Source organism: Podarcis gaigeae (genome assembly GCF_964106915.1).
Source record: "Podarcis gaigeae genome assembly, chromosome: 4".
Lineage (NCBI taxonomy): Eukaryota > Metazoa > Chordata > Lepidosauria > Squamata > Lacertidae > Podarcis > Podarcis gaigeae.
The window spans coordinates 94,289,877-94,308,688 of NC_139677.1; the positions used below are offsets into that span (position 1 = coordinate 94,289,877).

General features: G+C 46.5%; 2 protein-coding genes across 4 annotated transcripts in view; one reads left to right on the forward strand and one right to left on the reverse strand.

The window, feature by feature from the left end:
- ME3 (malic enzyme 3) overlaps nt 1–10,018 on the forward strand; it is a 98,730-nt gene extending 88,712 nt beyond the window's left edge. The window contains exons 14-17 of one of the 3 annotated variants that reach the window (XM_083736801.1): nt 1,155–1,253; nt 2,281–5,777; nt 5,952–8,880; nt 8,949–10,018. In XM_083736801.1, coding sequence (XP_083592927.1) covers nt 1,155–1,253; nt 2,281–2,442 — 261 coding nt within the window. In that variant the 3' untranslated portion in view covers nt 2,443–5,777; nt 5,952–8,880; nt 8,949–10,018. Of the gene's footprint in view, nt 1–1,154; nt 1,254–2,280; nt 5,778–5,951 lie in introns of all 3 variants that reach the window. The other 2 variants (XM_083736802.1, XM_083736800.1) reach the window with 2 other exon arrangements.
- Nucleotides 10,019–10,231: 213 nt separating this feature from the next.
- The window catches only part of CCDC81 (coiled-coil domain containing 81), a 31,578-nt gene continuing 22,997 nt past the window's right edge, over nt 10,232–18,812 (reverse strand). The window contains exons 12-15 of the mRNA XM_083736710.1: nt 16,671–16,749; nt 15,451–15,677; nt 12,899–13,024; nt 10,232–10,611 (exon numbers count right to left, since the gene is read on the reverse strand). Coding sequence (XP_083592836.1) covers nt 10,470–10,611; nt 12,899–13,024; nt 15,451–15,677; nt 16,671–16,749 — 574 coding nt within the window. The 3' untranslated portion in view covers nt 10,232–10,469. The remainder of the gene's footprint in view (nt 10,612–12,898; nt 13,025–15,450; nt 15,678–16,670; nt 16,750–18,812) is intronic.

The following is an 18,812-nucleotide window of genomic DNA, read 5'->3' on the forward strand; positions in this document are numbered from 1 at the left end:
TATACACTGCCTTCGGGAGAAGAAAAGGCTAAGGAGGAAACTCTACACAAATCTGAAGTCCCTAAGATGGTTGGACGGCGCCTTGTAGGCCTCCTTCCGGCAATGTATTGCTCTGCTTTCCTTTGGACCACATCAGTGAGGCCGAGAGGGGGATCTTGTCATCTGGGCAGCCCAGAACCTCCATCCACACTGCCCAGGCTTGTGCCCCGGAGAGGCCACTTACCGTATTATCCACTCCATAGGACGCACTTTTTCCCTCTTAAAAGAGGGAAAGTCTGTGCGTAATATGGAGCGAATGCAGGGGGGAGGCAGGCAGGAAAAGCCCCCAAGAGCAGCACACAAGCTTTGTGCAGCTCTTGAGGGCTTTTCCCCGGGAGGGAGAAGGGACCGCTGCTCCCCAACCTGTTCTGGGGGTGGGGTCGGGAGAAGCTCGGGCTTCCCCCGCGCCCAGCCCCATGGCTAAAACGGAGAAGCCTGAAGCCCCCGGAGCGCTCAGGGGGCTTCAGGCAGCTATCCGCAAGCCTTCAGAGCGCAGCGGGATAGCCGCCTGAAGCCTGGAGAGGCCCTGCACAGTTTTCCCTCTCTGCAGAGCGCCCCTTCAGTGAAGCGGGAGAAGAAATGGAAGCGGCTCCGTTTCTCCTGCCGCTTCGCTGAAGGGGCGCTGAGCAGAGAGGGGGAGAATTTTTTTCCCCTGTTCTCCCCCTCCTATGGTCTGGTGCGTCCTATAGAGTGAAAAATACGGTAAGTGCTGCTAACACAGCAGTCTGGCTTCACCCCCGGAGGCACACTCCATTGTCCCTTGAGACAGATAAATGCCGACAAGATTGCAAACGAACAAACAAACCTCGAAGTGATTTTGCAAAACATTCAAGAGATAAAATCAGCAAGGAGCTGAAAACCACATTGAAATGTACAGCAACCTTCTACATGTCTGCATAGGCTTGCCTAAACAAAAATGTCTTTATCAGGCACCTGCTTGACATCAGTAGGCAGGGAATTTTCTATTATCTTACCTAGGCAGCTGGCGAAGGCTGCCTAGGTAGGATAATAGTCTCAGTGAAGACTACCAGTGAAGAGCTCACATTCAGAAGGCCTTCACGTTTATCTTGCTGAAAATCCACACGACTCTCTCTCTCCTTTCCTCCCCTTGTTAGTCAATTGCAGAAGAGGTCACTGAGGAGAATCTTGCAGAAGGAAGGTTGTATCCGCCTCTGAGCTCCATTCGAGATGTCTCCTTAAAAATCGCTGTCAAAGTAAGTTCCGTGGCCTTTTTCGTTTTGGCGAGGTTGAAATGGTACATCGGAGGCCTTCCTCTTGAAAACAAAACCGGTCCCTCTGACTTGCAAAATGGTGCTTAAATACTAAGGTGCAGGCTTACCTGACAAGCATAAACAGCATAGTTTAAGCACCACCAACTCCCTACAGACACGGAAGAGGGGATCAGTTTAGGGCTTGACGAGATCCTCTCGCTTCCCTGCAGAGCATTTGTGGGCGTAGCTCCTTGGGAACAGCAGTCTAGTTGCATAAATGTGGATATGGGTTAAAATCAATCAAACTCGCTATCACAGTCAGTGATAAGCACACAAAAATATATAGAATAACACCAAAAGAGAAAACATAACAATAAAATTGCTAACAACTGTATTGTACTATAGGGCGGTATACAAATTTACCAGGCTACAATAAAACACCAGGCACAAAGAACATAACAAGAAGTTTACTAAAACCAGTCCCTGTTGAGTTTTACATGCTGCCGAAGAATGTTTAGCCACCCTGGGAGAGGTGGGTGCCTTCTGATCTGAAAGGAGTTAGAGAAGCATAGAATGCCATCCGATTGTCCTGGGAATTTTCATTAAAAGGGTTCAATAAAAATCTTAGATATAGCACATTAAAAAGAGCTATATGTAAGAGCATGGGTTATTGATTCTACCTCCGCATATATTACTATTTACTATTCCCATTGCTCGGTCCCTGCTCCTGCCAACCTAGCAGTTTGAGAGCACGTCAAAGTGCAAGTAGATAAATAGGTACCACTCCGGCAGGAAGGTAAACTGCTTTTCCGTTCGCTGTTCTGGTTCGCCAGAAGTGGCTTAGTCATGCTGGCCACATAACCCGGAAGCTGTACGCCGGCTCCCTCAGCCAATAAAGCGAGATGAGCGCCGCAACCCCAGAGTCGGCCACAACTGGACCTAATGGTCAGGGGTCCCTTTACCTTTTATCTTGAAGGCACCAGATAGGAGGAAGCCACTCTATTCCTTCTCGTCTTTCTTTTGCTTTTAGGTTGTCGACTATGCCTACAAACACAACTTGGCCTCCTGGTACCCAGAACCGGAAGACAAAGAAGCCTTTGTCAAATCCCTCATCTACAGCCCTGACTACGATTCCTTCATTATAGATAATTACCGGTGGCCGCAGGAAGCCATGCAGACTCAAAACATTTGATGTTCCTCTCACTCTCTCTCTCTCTTTTGGTCTTAAAGAGACTCTGATCCTTAAGATGCTCCCATTTCTAGCACCTCGGATATCAGTAGGTTTTCAAGCTTATAGATTCCTCAGCTTATAGATGGAGGGGGTGAGCAAGCACCCATCTCTCCTTGGTGCCATTTTTCCTTTCTTCGTTTCTTTTCGGAGAAAAACGCACACATACCTGAGCCGGAAATGACACAACAGGGGCCATTTGCGTTCCCAAACAAATGCACTGACATGTTGAGGTCGGCGCAAGATGGTTCCATCCTGTTGTCTTCCCTCTCTTAGTTTAAGTGCATGCCACAACTTTGGGGAAACATTTTGCAGCGGGGACTGCAGATGCCCCAAATCCCCCCAAATGCCCCACAGCTCTGGCATAACCCCCGCGCCCTTCCCAGTGTTGGTGCTTGGAACAGAACTCCAGTAAACCCCACAATAGCAGTTGCTGAGAGACCTTACAACTAGGGATGTGGCCAAATCTGTCGATTTCACTTTCTTTCGCATCTCTCCCCCCCCCCCAATTCCTAAGCTCAGTTCCCCACAATTCCACATCAGTTTGTGGCTTTTTTTTTTTAAAAAAAAAAAGGCCACACAGAAATCAATCATATTTTTCCTGATATACACATTCTTGTATGCAATTTTGCCTTATATACGCATTTCTGCAAGCATTTGCCCCTAACAGAATGCATTTTGTACCTTATTTTAATTGACGCATTTTTAAATGCACATTTTCTCCTGATATTGGTATTCTTATACACGTTGGTTGGTTGGAGCACTGCACCACAAAACTCAAGAGAATTTCAGATTTAAAAGGATAGCTGTCTTTGATTCAGGAAGAATAATAATAATATAATTTTATTTATATACTGCCCTCCCCAGCCGAAGCCGGGCTCAGAGCGGCTAACAACAGTAAAGTAATACAACATTCTAAAATCAAATCATTATCAAATCAGTTCAAATCAAATTAATAGCAACCATTGGGCTAGAGTGAAATCTTGGTAGCTCTCCATTGAAATGTGAACCAAAACAAATTTCTCCTCCCTCTCAACCACAAATCAATCGCTGAGTTGGAGGCTGTTTCAAGAGTTTTCAGACGACAAGCAGAAGAAGGCAACCAAGATGACCAAGGGTCTGGAAACCAAGCCTTATGAGGAACAGCTGAGGGAGCTGGGTTTGTTTAGCCTGGAAAAGAGAGGAGATACGGTAACCATCTTCAGATATCTCAAGCGCTGTCACATGAAAGCTGGAGCAAGGTTGTTTTCTCCTGCTCCAGACGGTAGGACACAAACCAGTGGCTTCAAGGAGATTCCGACTAAACCTCAGGCATAACTTTCTGACAGTCTGAGGTGTTCAGTAGTGGAACGGACTCCCTTGTCTCACAAATAACAAGTATTTTTAATTTTATTTTATTTTTAAATTGAACTTCTCCAGATTTTGAGATGCAATTCTCTAACCAAAACCTGGCATATTCATTAGGGGAAACTGTGCACAGATATCTTACGTTGGGGAAAGTAATGGAGGTAAATGCATTACATTGCCCTTTCTTAACGCCGCTTTTGCAACCACTGCTAACAAGTTCTGTTGAAAAAGGAACTTGGCTGGTTCTGAGCGGAAACAGCATCTATTGCAACTGCAGCAAATACAGGCGATCGCTTGCTATTCTGCTGCAACGGTCCCCTTTCCCCTTCAGATTTGCCCTCAATTCTCACACTCAAATATCATTCGGTACCAGGTCTTGCGAAGTTTTGATGATTCCTTTGCAAGGCTGTCCTCATGTCAGGATACATTCTGCAGAGTATCAGCTACGACGATGAAATTTTAACCTCAGGGACTACAGTTTTATTTTTAAATGTTAATTATTTTACCGAGCGCAAGGCAGTACCCAAAGTATCATGGTGCTTGGATTTAATAGGAGGAAGCATGCATGGGAAAATCGCATGGAGCTTTTATACCTGACGCAAGAGCCCCTTTTGAATAGTGCTTAGTATCGCTGGCCATTCATTCAAAAGTTTGCTATCAAGGCTTTGTTCCATAATGAGAGCCCTGTTTAGTCAGATTAAAGTTCCACCTATCCAGCATTCTGCTTTTATAATTGTAGCCAATCAGATGCTATCAAGAAGCCCATAAGCAGGGTATGAAAGCAACAGCCTCTCCCCTTTGCAACATCTGCAAAGCTAAGCAGGTTCTGGTGTGGTTTCAAATTGGATGGACCGTATGTCAAGATTCCTGCATTCCAGGGGGTTGGGCTAGATGGCCCTCGAGGTCCCTTCAAAGTTCATGATTCTATAACTGGTGTTACTCAATGGTATTCTGTCCCTGAAAGCCATGAACACTTCTGTCTTGAGTCTTGCCTTGGACGCGATTTCACAGCACCAAAACCAAGAGAGAACAATTGTAGCAGCTGTTCCTGAGCCTGCTAAATCTGAACCGAAGTGTTTGGCATATATTTTTTTTCCTCCACAAGAGGAATAATAAAATGGGCAGTGGGCAGGGAGAACAGGAGGGGGAGAAAGCACAAATTCCGGAACAGGAGAAAATTGGAATTAATGGGCGTGGAGGCCGACGCAGATGAACGGTGCCTGCAACAGTGGCTTGTGTTCATTTTGTGACCTTTTAAAGATGTAAGTTTTCTTGCCAACGGTAATTGTCCTGCTCGCAGAAGTCTAGCACTTGCTATGTTCTCCTTCAGTGCCGCACTGGTAACAATGCAACACCAGGATGCAGTGTTATTCCAGAGGTATTGTGCAAGTGAGGATAGAGATGGACCGTGGGGCATTGTGGGAAAACATCATATCTACCAATAGCAGGGCAGCTGCTGCATGCAAAGTCAGCCAAACAGTATCCATTATTTTTTAAAGGATACAGAGGATTTTTTCTTGTCGCCATCCGTCCCCCCGTCTGAAACACCCGCCTTTCACCAAAAACATCTCCTTTTGCAGCCATTGGCCCACAAAGAGCCGGCGCCTTTGCAGCTTGGCACTAACTCTCTGCTAACATCTAAGTATCAATAATTGGTTCCAACTGGTAACAGGACTAGAAACTAGGGTCTTTAATCTTTAAAAATGGAACCTTCCAATAATATGTTTGCAGGAAGCAGGAAGAGAGAATTGCTGTCCCTGGAGCTCCGCGTCTTGAGCTGGAGTTGTAGCCTGGCAAATGGGTCATTTGGTGCCTACATTTCCCCCTGCAGGGATAGCTGGGTAGCTCAGTTGGTTGGAGCATGGTGCTGACAACGTCAAGGTTGCAGGTTCGATCCCTGTAAGGGACAGCTGCACATTCCTGGAAGTTCCTGGAAGTAGGACTTCCAGCCAGTGGCGTAGTGTGGGTTGTCAGCACCCGGGGCAAGGCAAGTAATTTGTGCCCCCTAACCCGTGGATTTGTGCCCCCTAACCCGTGGATTTGCGCCCCCTTACCCTAACCCCCAGATGTTGCGCCCGGTGCGGCTGGCCCCCCCTGCACCCCCCACGCTACGCCACTGCTTCCAGCTCTGGATTCCTTCCAACTCTATGATTCTTGAAGGATTACAAGTTTCTAGCTGCATGAATAAGAATAGCTTTCAGAGTTATAAAGACTCAGGTTCCAGAAGACAGAGTACACATCTGCCGTCATGCGAATCTGCAGGACTTTTAAAAGAGAACATGAACTATAGGCTGTTTTTAACACAATAAAAGAAATCAACTAGGGTGAATTATAATCACAGTGCAATCACCTTTTAAACTAAATTGCATCTCACCAAATAACAGTGCTCTTAGCTGCTTCTTTTTCAAAACCAGTATTTCAGATAGTCAGTAATTTTCTGCAAATGCCAGGCTGCGGACAACAAAACCCTTTTGTAACTCCAGTTGACCTGTTCAAGATCTTTTGCTTCCTGGTGTGATTGCTTTAATTCTAAATTTCTTTTAAGTGCCATGCCTGAATTAGAACGAGAATTATAAGAATACACACACACACAGCGCTTCTGGCATTTAATATGAAAAGGAAGAAGCTATTTGCAGGTGCTTGTAATGGCAGTATGTGATTGAGCTCACAGTGTGTCTGTTCTCAAGTCTGTAACTATGATTGGGGGCGCTTAAAACGCAGAGTGAAAATCGTCTTGAAATAATTCTGCCCCCATGAACTTCCCATTTGGTTTATCATTTACCTACTGTCATTGTTAACCGGCTAAAGCAGGGGTCAGCAAAGCTTACCAGGCATGGGCCAGATCACTCCCGCGGAGATCCTCTGTGGGCTGGACTGGTGCAGCACGACGCCGGAAATCACTTTGCGCATGCCCAGACGCCAAAAATCGTGCCTGAGCAGAAATGATTTTAGGCATCTGGGCATGCGCAGAAGCAATTTCCAGCGCCGCAGACATGTTTTCTAGCGCCTGGGCACGCACAGAAGTGATTTCCAGAGCCGCAAAAGAGAGTCTCCGCACCGCACTGCGCCACTTTAGTGCAGTGTGCAGAGACTCACCAAGTGGGCGGCTCGGTTCAGGGGCAGCTCATGGACTGGTTAAGCGACCCTCATGGGCCGCTTCTGGCCCATGGGGCTTGGGTTGCCAACCTCTGGGCTAAAGACTGTCATTGCCACTTGATGAAGGGCCTCAGCCCACCCGAATTGTGGCACAGCAGGGCTGCATTCACACATACAAATGCAGGGGGTTGGAATAGATGACCCTCGGGATCCCTCCCAATTCTATAGTTCCGTGATTCTATTATGACACCCACGTATGATAGTGCCACAGAAAAGCTACTGCCACGTGGCTTGGTGAAGCGGGCACTAAGTTTATTGTGTTTTTTCTCCACAAACAGCTGGGTTTGTTTTCCTTTGATGCTGAACTACAGCCATTCACAGACAGCACTGAAAGGGCAGAGCAGGCTAGTTTCTTACAACAACAATAATCCCTGTACGTTTTACCTCAGATCTCAGGTTCTACAAATGGTAGAAAGTTGCTCTTTTTTTATTAAAAAAGGAAGGAGAAAAAGAGAGTTGGAGATTCATCGGGGGCAGAAGGAATTATTCCCAGACACACTCACAAATGTTACCTCAGTGAAATTCAAGTCACCAATAAGACTGAAACTTAACTGATAAACTTTCACTCCACCTCCAGTTAGTAATCTCCCCACCCTTCGAGTCTTTTATGCCCTTAACAGTAGCCTGATATGAAGGAAATAATGTGGTTGATGTTTTCTGCAACTTTTTGTTTCCATGGCGGGAAAAGCTGGTTGGGTGTATGTGTACGTAATCTCAGTCAAGCTGTTAAACTCGTCACGGAAAACAGCCATTTTGCAGAATTGTCTTCACTAGGCCAACACCACAATACATCCACACTATTTACAGATGTTACACGTAGTCTTCACTCTCTGAGCCCAGAGAGGGCTCGCTGCTTCAAAGTCCTCACTGTGTCAAGTCTGTAGTTCCATTGCTTTGAAGTCCTGCAACTCTTCACAAAGTCTGCAGTCTTTTCTGCAGTTCCTGTTCTTCAAACTGCTCTGCGCTGTCTCACTTGGATAATCCCACTGCCCAGCCACACCAAATGCAGTAACCTGAGCCCCTTGTCTACCCAGCTTCAGTGCCAGTTCTGCCTGGCAACACCGATAAGATGTCACAAGATGCCTGCAGCTGCACTGTGGGGAATGAGTCATCTCTGCCAACTCATGGAGAAGTAGCCCATTTTTTACGTTCCTTAACAAAGCTGCCCTTGCTCTATTTCAGTTTTTAAAAGGCATGCCTAACTTTCCTCCGCCACCCCCTGCAAAGAGAGGAAATATCAACTCCACCTTCTGCAATTCAGATAAGGTTTTCTCAATTACCCATCAGTACAATAGTCTTTCTGGCTTTGACTGTTGTTAGAGGCCGTGACTTGACTCCAAGGTCACCCAGCTTCGTGTCCAAGTGGGGATTTGTACCCCAATCTCCCAAGCCCTAGTCCGGTAGTCTAACCACTACACCACACTGGCTTCCTAGAATACTTTTGCTATGGGGCAGCTCTATAAATGAAGTAGATAAATAAATATTGGGAATGCAAAATGTCACTTGGAGAAGGATCTGAAATATTTTCTTTGAAGCATGGATTTATTTTATTCTGGATTGTTTTTTGTGTTGTAAACCGCTTTGAATTTTTTTTTAAAAAAAATGTAAAACATAAAGCAGTATATAAATGAAATGTAGAAGAAGAGAGGACTCCCACAGTTAGAGCAACTCTAAGGATTGACAAGAGGCAAGTAAGGACAGACCTTTGTGTATCCCACCTGCAGCACCCAAAAATACCCATCGGAGTGTCTTGATGTAACATTGGTCTCAGGGCCTTTGGTGGGGTAGGTAGACCATGGGTAGGCAAACTAAGGCCCGGGAGCCAGATCCGGCCCAATCGCCTTCTAAACCCGGCCCACAGACGGTCCGGGAATCAGCATATTTTTACATGAGTAGAATGTGTCATTTTATTTAGAATGCATCTCTGGGTTATTTGTGGGACCTGCCTGGTGTTTTTACATGAGTAGAATGTGTGCTTTTATTTAAAATGCATCTCTGGGTTATTTGTGGGGCATAGGAATTTGTTCATTTTTTCTCTCCCCAAAATATATTCTGCCCCCCCCCCCACAAGGTCTGAGGGACAGTGGACCAGCCCCTACTGAAAAAGTTTCCTGACCCCTGGGGTAGACCATCCATCAACCATAGGGGGCAGCCCCGCCTCATAAGAACATGAGATGAATCTGCTGGATCAGGCAAACGGCCCAGTGATCCCATATCCTGCTGTTACAGTGGGCACCCAAGTCCTTGCAGGAAGCCCAAGAGGAGCACAACATCAGGTCATTGGTGATTTTCCCACCCCTTCCGTCTCTCTCACACACACACATTGTGCTTCAAACCCACCTTCACTTTCAGTCAAAAGGTCTCCTAAGAATGTTTTCGTACATGCCTTAAACTTATGGGTAGGCATATTTTCGTAGTTATTTAGCTGTTTGTAGCCAACCTCAGAAGAACTTGTGGATAGTCTTGCTGAGGCCTTTCTTCCTCCTTCATATGTGCTGCTAGTTGCTGGTTCGAGGTGGCCTTGGGGTATATATATATATCTCGGAAACTAGGAGAAGACCTCTGTGCCCCTTGGGGGGGTTGGGTCTTAAACTGTTTCCCAAGTACTTTCTCAAAATAAAAAATGGAGCTTCTCGATCCAGGCAGCTGCTATCTCAAATGAGCCACCAACCATTCTTGCCACTGTCCTTTCATCAAATAGCGATCTGATGGAGACTGTTGGTCACGCTGCGTATGTAATCCTGCATTAAAGCACTTAGAATGCGTTGGTGTTTGTTTTATTACTGAAAACCTCAGACAAAGATGAATGTGTTGGTTCTTATAAACTGTGAAGAAGCAGAAGGCAGTGGCTGACAAGATAATGATTTTGTAACTCAACAGCTAAGCACATGTAAGTATGCTGTGCATCTGCGCAAGTCTATTAAAACTGATTACAAAAATGCAGTGATGTCCAGTTTAAATATGACTTGCACCAGGAATCTGCCACCGTCTGTAAACTCTGTCAGCTGAAAACATAATAAAATGGTTTCTGTGTAAATTTAGAAGCTTGGCTAATAATCTTTGGCACCAAAGCAGTGGCGTAGCGTGGGGGGTGCAGGGGGGGGCCGGCCGCACCGGGCGCAACATCTGGGGGTTAGGGTTAGGGGGCGCAAATCCACGGGTTAGGGGGCGCAAATTACTTGCCTTGCCCCGGGTGCTGACAACCCACGCTACGCCACTGCACCAAAGCAAGCAGGATATTACCAGAGACCACTTCCATGTCTTTTTTAATTCAACATAATTCTCCATAAAAACATACAGAAGCTAGGGGAACAAGAATCTTGAGCCAGAAAGCAGCAGAAACAGGGAGAATGCATTGCACAGAGCTGCGGGAATCAAATCAAGCACATCAGCACGATCGGATTTCTTTCTTTTTTAAAAAAAAAAATAATGAAAAAAAATTGCGAGATGAAAGAGGGCGAGGGAAGAAACAAAGCAGCGAACTTGCTTCAAACTACCAACCGGGATCCAGGGATGTATTTGCTGTCCACCAAAACATTTGCTTCCCCACAGTTGCTCATGCGCCTCTTACACTGGTAGCAGCGCCGATACCTCGCGCACTGGTCAAGCAGCAGGAGTTTGTCGCCAGCTCTGCAATGGAAAGGGGACAGAGTTTAGCAAAAGCAACAGGCTCCCCAAACGGGATATGCCAGCCAGCCCCTTGTCCTCAAACCTTGCTGCACCTCATCAGAAATGTTTCCTGTTTATAGAAGGGGCTTGTCAATGGGGGCACCCACAGAGACCTCCCACCCTGCAACTTGCCAATTTCAGCCTTGAAATTGTCCTCTCATCATATTCCTTGAGAGCTGTTGGTATTCAGCATAGACCAGTGATGGCCAAACTTGGCTCTCCAGCTGTTTGGGGACTACAATTCCCACAGAGCCAGTGTGGTGTAGTGGTTAAGAGTGGTAGTCTCGTAATCCTGGGGAACCGGGTTCGCGTCTCCGCTCCTCCACATGCAGCTGCTGGGTGACCTTGGGCCAGTCACACTTCTTTGAAGTCTCTCAGCCCCACTCACCTCACAGAGTGTTTGTTGTGGGGGAGGAAGGGAAAGGAGAATGTTAGCCGCTTTGAGACTCCTTAAAGGGAGTGAAAGGCGGGATATCAAATCCAAACTCTTCTTCTTCTTCTTCTTCTTCATCCCTGACCACTAGGGATGATGGGAGTTGTAGTCCCAAAACAGCTGGAGCTTGGCCATCACTGCCATAGACCATCGTAGGCTAAACAAGCCAACGCCTGTCTCAGTATAAGGCAGCTCAGAATAGCAATGATGCTGTCACGATTTTTCACCAGGGCGGCTGAACTGTAGACTCCCAATTCCCATCAACATGGTCAGGAATGATGGGAGCTGCAGTGCAACAACATCTGGAGTGCCACAGGCTAGCCACACATTTTACGTACTGTAAACCACCACTCTGAAGGGTCTTCTGAACCACATTGGAACATAAATAACAACATTTTTAATGTATGTGTTTTCATCAGAGGATCCTCACAATCAAGGCATCAACTTTTCCCCAACTTCTGGGAATGTCAGGGATATGTTGCTTGTGACTTCAAATTGGTTAGTGCTATGCCAATTGTTTCCTTGTTCCAATCTTAAGCTAAAAAAAACCCCACCCTTTCAAAGATCTTTCCATTTTGCAAAATTGATGGTTGCTATTATTTATTTGATGCATGATGACACATTTAGTGTGTCAGGACATTGCCACAATTGATATTATAATCATCATCATCATCATCATCATCATCATCATCATCAGTTTTGCCCCAGCCACTCTGAGTTGCCACAGAAGAGCTGGGGTGGACCTTCTGGAAGTAAAAATGGGATGTTATGCCATCAGCTGGGAATTATCATGTGCTGCTGACACATTGACAGGTGGTGAATAAAAATCACATGGGTCACGACAAGCTTCAGGAAGGCAACAGACAATTATAATATATTTTTAACCTTTTAATGTATTTTTAACTGTTGGAAGCTGCCCAGAGTTGCTGGGGCAACGCCAATTGTTGTTGTTGTTGTTACTACTACTACTATCAGCTGCAAGTGATGTCACGAGACTTTAAAGGAAGGTTGCACACCCCCATTTCAAACACAGAGCTGACATTTTCTAGAACATCATCTCCCCTCCGAAATAAAGTCGTTGGGACTTGATACGTATACAGTGGTACCTCGGGTTAAGTACTTAATTCATTCTGGAGGTCTGTTCTTAACCTGAAACTGTTCTTAATCTGAAGCACCACTTTAGCTAATAGGGCCTCCTGCTGCCACTGCACCACCGGAGCACAATTTCTGTTCTCATCCTCAAGCAAAGTTCTTAACCCAAGGTACTATTTCTGGGTTAGCGGAGTCTGTAACCTGAAGCGTCTGTAACCTGAGATACCACTGTATTTGCAACTGGAAAAGATGAATGTGAAGGGGAGTAATTTTGCTTGGGGCCTAATCATGTCTAATCACAGCTGATATCCTTCCACATTCTCTTACAACAGGCCAAGACACACAAACAGTTACAGCAGTGATGTCTACACATTCTTCCACCTAGGCTGCCACCACTGTCCTGTCCCCATGGAAAGCAATTTTGATGGGCAGGGACAGGGAGAGATGCTGTGTCATCACCCAGGATTCCCAGTCCTGCGTGATGCAATAGGACTGTCTCTTCTTGGATGAAACTGAGCCTGGTTATTTTGGGAGGGTGACCAATGCCAGGAAGAGAGAACCTAGCACTAGGGAGATGGTGGGACTCAGCTACCCCCCATTCTGCACCCACAGAGTGCCAAGACGCCACTGCCATTCAGATGGCAGCTTAGCGGCAGCACTCTGGCCCAGCCAAGAGAGAGGCAAGGAAGGGGCTGGCGAGTTTGGCCGTCAGCTGAACTTTACCGTCTAAAGATCTGCTCTTCGTAATCCCGCTGCCTCTTCATCCCAGCACTCTTCTTCCAGTCCTCCTGCACGGCTAAGTTCATCTGGAATATCTTCTCTAGCCTCTCTCCTTTTTCAGCCATCAACCTAGAAAATGCAACATTGGGGGTGGGAGGGAGAGTCAGAACCTGGCTCCTTTCAGATCATTGCTCTGTTCCCCCCACTAGAATAAATAGTGCAAAACCGGAAAACTAACAATGCACATTTGCAATGGGTTGCAATAAGAGCACACACAGGCTTCCCCTCCAAAAAACCATTAGGGGTGTAGGTAGGGCCGGATTTAGGTTTGATGAGGCCCTAAGCTACTGAAGGTAATGATTATATGTCCAGCTGTCCTTTGTCAACAACCAATTGTCACTGTTTTTTGTGTTGAATATATGCTATATCGTAATTTATGGACGTGGGTGGTGCAGGTACGCGGGTGGCGTTGTGGGTTAAACCACAGAGCCTAGAACTTGCCGATCGGAAGGTCGGCGGTTCAGATCCCCGCGATGGGGTGAGCTCCCGTTGCTCGGTCCCTGCTCCTGCCAACCTAGCAGTTTGATAGCATGTCAATGTACAAGTAGATAAATAGGTACCACTCTGGCGGGAAGGTAAATGGCGTTTGCCTGAGCTGCTTTGGTTCGCCAGAAGTGGCTTAGCCATGCTGGCCACATGAGCCGGAAGCTGTACGCTGGCTCACTCGGCCAATAAAGCGAGCGCTGCAACCCCAGAGTCGGTCACGACTGGACCTAATGGTCAGGGGTCCCTTTACCTTTAATTTATGGACCTAATGGGTATCTAAAGCCATTACCACATGTTTCCATGCAACCAGTCCATGCAGAATGTAGGCACCCTATATATAGGTAAAGGTAAAGGGACCTCTGGGGACGCAGGTGGCGCTGTGGGTTAAAGCCTCAGTGCCTAGGACTTGCCGATCGAAAGGTTGGCTGTTCGAATCCCTGCGGCGGGGTGCGCTCCCGCTGCTCGGTCCCAGCGCCTGCCAACCTAGCAGTTCGAAAGCACCTCCGGGTGCAAGTAGATAAATAGGGACCGCTTACCAGCGGGAAGGTAAACATCGTTTCCGTGTGCGGCTCTGGCTCGCCAGATGCAGCTTTGTCACGCTGGCCACGTGACCCGGAAGTGTCTGTGGACAGCGCTGGCCCTTGGCCTCTTGAGTGAGATGGGCGCACAACCCCAGAGTCTGTCAAGACTGGCCCACACGGGCAGGGGTACCTTTACCTTTACCTAAAGGGACCTCTGACAATTAAGTCCAGTCGTGAACGACTCTGGGGTTGCGGCGCTCATCTCGCTTTACAGGGCTGACGGAGCTGGCATTTGTCCGCTTCCGCAGACAGTTTTTCCAGGTCATGTGGCCAGCATGACTAAGCCGCTTCTGGCGAACCAGAGCAGCGCACAGAAACGCCGTTTACCTTCCTGCCGGAGCGGTACCTATTTATCTACTTGCACTGCGTGTTTTTGAACTGCTTGGTTGGCAGGAGCTGGGACTGAACAACGGGAGCTCATCCTGTCATGGGGATTCGAACCGCCGAGCTTTCAATCAGCAAGCCCAAGCACAACCATGATGTAAGTAATGTAAGCACAGCGCCACCTGTGTCCCACACCCTATATATAGAAATGAGCAAACCAGTGATATTTTAGGGAGCAGGCTAGCAGGCGGGGCCCATTACTTACATCATAGGAGCCTACACAACACCAAACACTGTTGCTGTATGTAGGTTTTATTCTATTTGTATTTTATCTTATATTTTGGAAATGTACATCCAGTTTTGTTTTGTTTTTTTAAAAAATTGGGGGCCCCAAGAGAGTGGGGGCCTAAGCTATAGCTTGTTTAGCTTATACGTAAATCTGGCACCGTGTAGGAAACTTGCTTTACACCTAATCAGCTCATTGGTCCATCTACCTCAATATTATCTAGACCTAGACCATTGTTCTTCAGCTATGGGTCCCCAGATATTGTTGGACTGCAGCTTCCATCGTCCTCAGGAAGATTAAGCTGAGGAGCAAGACTGGAATGAGCAAGACTGGGCGGCATTGTAAAGGAATGTAGATCTGGCAGTGATCTCGAGACCTGATCCAGTCCACCCAAATCAAATAAGGCAAGTACAATTAGGAATCTGAGTTTGCAGGATTCCTCCCCCATCCCCAAGCAAAGTGCATGATACCCAAGGCTAGTCAAGTTATTGCGGCACCCAGTGCAGAAAATTCCACAAGGACATTACTTGGGGAACAAAAAATGATGATGATAATATTCACCCTCCCACTGCCTAATTACAAGAACTTTGCAGCTAAGAAATAATGCCTGAGTTTCCATTATTTCTTCCCAACCCATTTCCTTTTGTGTCGTGTCTTTGAGACTGTAAGCCCGAGGGCAGAGACTTTCTTATTACTGATTCCTGGGAGGCTTTTTGGGGCAGGATAAAAATGCTCTGGATAATCATTACAACAGTAAGACTGGCCCGGTTCTGCATATCTACTGGAAAAACCGTAGCACAACCATTTTGTGTTCTTACTGTTCCTTCGCTCTCTGAAGCATCGCTGCTGCTCTCCGCTGATCGATCAGCTCTCTGAGGATGGCTGCCCGCTTGCGTTCCGCTGCCGCCTGCAGCTGGCATTTGGAATATTCCTGGCAGCGCTTCTTTTCTTCTCCCATTCTTTCGTTATTCATGTCGTTCTTCCCAAAGATGACCCCGGCCGAATCAGGCTCGTACTGCGGCAATGGAGCTGGCCTCATCTTTATCTGGGTCCAAATTCAGGAGGGCGAAAAATGAGCCTGCTTACGCCTGCTTCTTTCATAAGGAAGCGGAAACAGGTCTAGGGGAACTACGGAGCCACGTACACTGCGATCTATACCACGTGTGAAGACAGAACGTGTGGATAAGGCAAACCAAGCCTTATGAGGAACGGTTGAGAGAGTGTGGGATGTTTGGTGTTATGTACTGAGTTGAATAGGATCCAAATTGCAGCAGTCTGATTGGTCCTAGAACAATAGGATTCAGAATGCAGCAGTCTGATTGGTCCTAGAACAATGGGATCCAGAATGCAGCAGTCTGATTGGTCCGCAGGAGCACACCCAATCCAACTCCAGGTGGAAGTGAATCCGCAGCCTGATTGGCCTACAGGTGAATCCCGGAACTAGCCAATCACGTGGGGCCCATTGTGTAAATAATGTATATAAAGTCCCAACCCTACAGAGCAGATTTACAAGACGGCTTTAAAAGAAGATTAGACAAATTTGTGGAGGATAAGGCTATCAATAGCTAGTAGCCATGATGGCTATAGTTCAATCTCTCCTATCAGTGTCTGTATACTTCTGATTTCCAGTTTCTGGGTATCGCAGGTGGAAATCATAGAATCATAGAGGTGGAAGGGACCCTGAGGGTCATCTAGTCCAACCCCCTGCAATGCAGGAATCTTTTTTGCCCAACATGGGGCTCGAACCCACAACCTTGAGATTAGAGAAGCCAAGCTTCTTTTTCATAATGCTTTTTTGAAAGGAGGCAATCAGTCAGCTCCTCTATGTAGCTCCACAGCCTAAAATTCACCCTGATATTATAATAATAATAATAATAATAATAATAATAATAATAATAATAGGGCTTCGGTTCATTCAATGGGACTGCAGCACCATATCCACTTATCTTGGAGGAAGCCCCACTGAACTTAACAAGATTCCCTTCTGAATAAACACACCTGGGGGGCTGCGCTGTTAACTGGCAGCCCTCATTTTTACCTGCGTGTCCAGTGCTCTCTTATAGCACTTTGTTTCTTCCATTTTGTCCTTCAAGTATTTTGTTCTTTGGGCAGCTAACCTAGAAAGAGAAAGAGGAACATGTGTAGCATTTGGCCAACCAAATTTCAGTAGGATTTACTCCTTTCTTAAAAAAGCTTAAAATAACTTTTATTTGAGATTGAGATTCAACAATAAAAAAAAACCACAATAACTAATATTTCAGTTCATTACAACTGGTCATCTTTAAAAATAGTTGACAAATTACAAAACATCAATTTATGCAAATTTTCATATTTAACTTATATCTCTTTATCTCTCTCTTAGCAAATCAAAAAGAAAAAGACCAAAAGAAGGTGAGAAAAGAAGAGAGGAAAAGAAAAATGAAAAATAAAGAAATAATTAAAAGAAGAAAATAAACACATTTGACTTCCGATTAGACTCAGTGTATTGTTATTTCTGTTATTTTTTCACACACAGTTCTAGATTACTGTACAGGATTAACTCCTGCCCAGTGGTTGACAATGTAGGAATTATTTCAGGCCACTTTACAACAGGGTTGACAATTTTCAATTTATTAATTTTTTAAAAATAAAAATCTTATATTTGTTCAGGGTCCAGAGCCCTAAGCCTCTCTCTTTACCTGAAGTGCACAGAGGTGCTGTTCTGACAAATAGGCAGTTGAATAATCCCACTCCTGACACCTGATACAGTCTTCTCTTCTTCGTTTATTAAAATCTTTAGTTTAATTATATGCCCATTGTCAGGGGTTCAGGAGCAGAGACACAGGAGGGGGAGCAAATGGAGAGTGAGGAGGAGGAATCCGAGTGGGGTGGAGGCAGTGACAGTGGCCAGAGTCATTCCACGAGCCTCTCCAGCGAATCGGAAGATTCACAGAAGGGAGCGCCGATGGCCAGGGCAAGGGGGGCTCCAGGGGGAAAACCCCAGGAGGAAGGGGCCAGCGGGGACTCCCTGAGCAGCAGTTGGAAATCAGGACCAGCTTCCCCACCAGAGCGCAGTAGGGAGGGGGAGTCCCAGGAATCGGGACCAGTGTTCTCACCACCAGCGAGAGGAGATGAGTCAGGTGTGACCATGCCCACATCGGAGAGCGGGGAAACGGTCAGGAGGAAGGTTACCGGCTGGGCGCGCGCGCCAAGTTCAAATGTACAGGCGAGCGGCACAGCAGGGAGCCCGGATAGGGAGCCAGGTCCTAAAGCCCACCGGAAGGAAGGGCAAGACTCAGGGGGGTCAGCATCAGAAGAGTCTAGGAAGGAGGAAACCCCAGGGGGCAGAAGGACCCAGAGGAGGAAGGAACAGCGCAGGAGGTGGAGCCGGGCTAGGATCTTGAACTGGTGCGAAAGGGATAGTGACTCAGAGGGGACTTCGCCGATCTAGAGTCTAGACGTAGGGCTGCGCGCTCTGGGGTTTGAAATGGAAACTAAACTTCAATAAAGACTTTTGTACATTACATCAACCGGGCGTTGGTCCTCTGTGAGCTGGGACCTAGAGGCAGTCCTGACACCCATAAAAGTGCTCTAATTATGCTTGTCTGGCAAAGTAGGAACTATACCCAACAGCAATTTTGGAAAGGAGGGAGAGGAAATAAATTGTGGTCTTGCCCTGGAAAGCCAATCAGAGTTCTGACTGACTTGATTATACATCTCTATTTTAGCCAGCACATTATGTTTAAACAATTTTGTTTCTAATTCTATTTAGGAAGTCAATTCCTTTGGCCCTTTATTGGTAAAATGTGAAAATACCTGATATCTCCCTGCAGCTCTTAAAGCAGCCCATAAAGAAGATATGAAAATATCTGATGTCAAGTGCAGTTCACCAACCTAGTACCTTCCAGAGGTTTCGGACTACAACTCCCAGCAGCCTGTTACTGCAGTCAATGCTCAGGTATGATGGGCATTGTAGTCCGCCAACATATGGAGGGCACCAGGTAGGGGCGGGCTGCTTCACACCTCGCAGTGGAAAACACCTTGAGAAAGGAACATCTACAGGAATGTTTTCTTGGGTCTCCGGCTGTTTTTGGACTACAACTCACATCATCACCAGCTAGCAGGACCAGCAGTCAGGGATGATAGGAACTGCAGTCCAAAAACAGCTGGGTGGGATCTACAAAACGCTGTGAAAATGCTT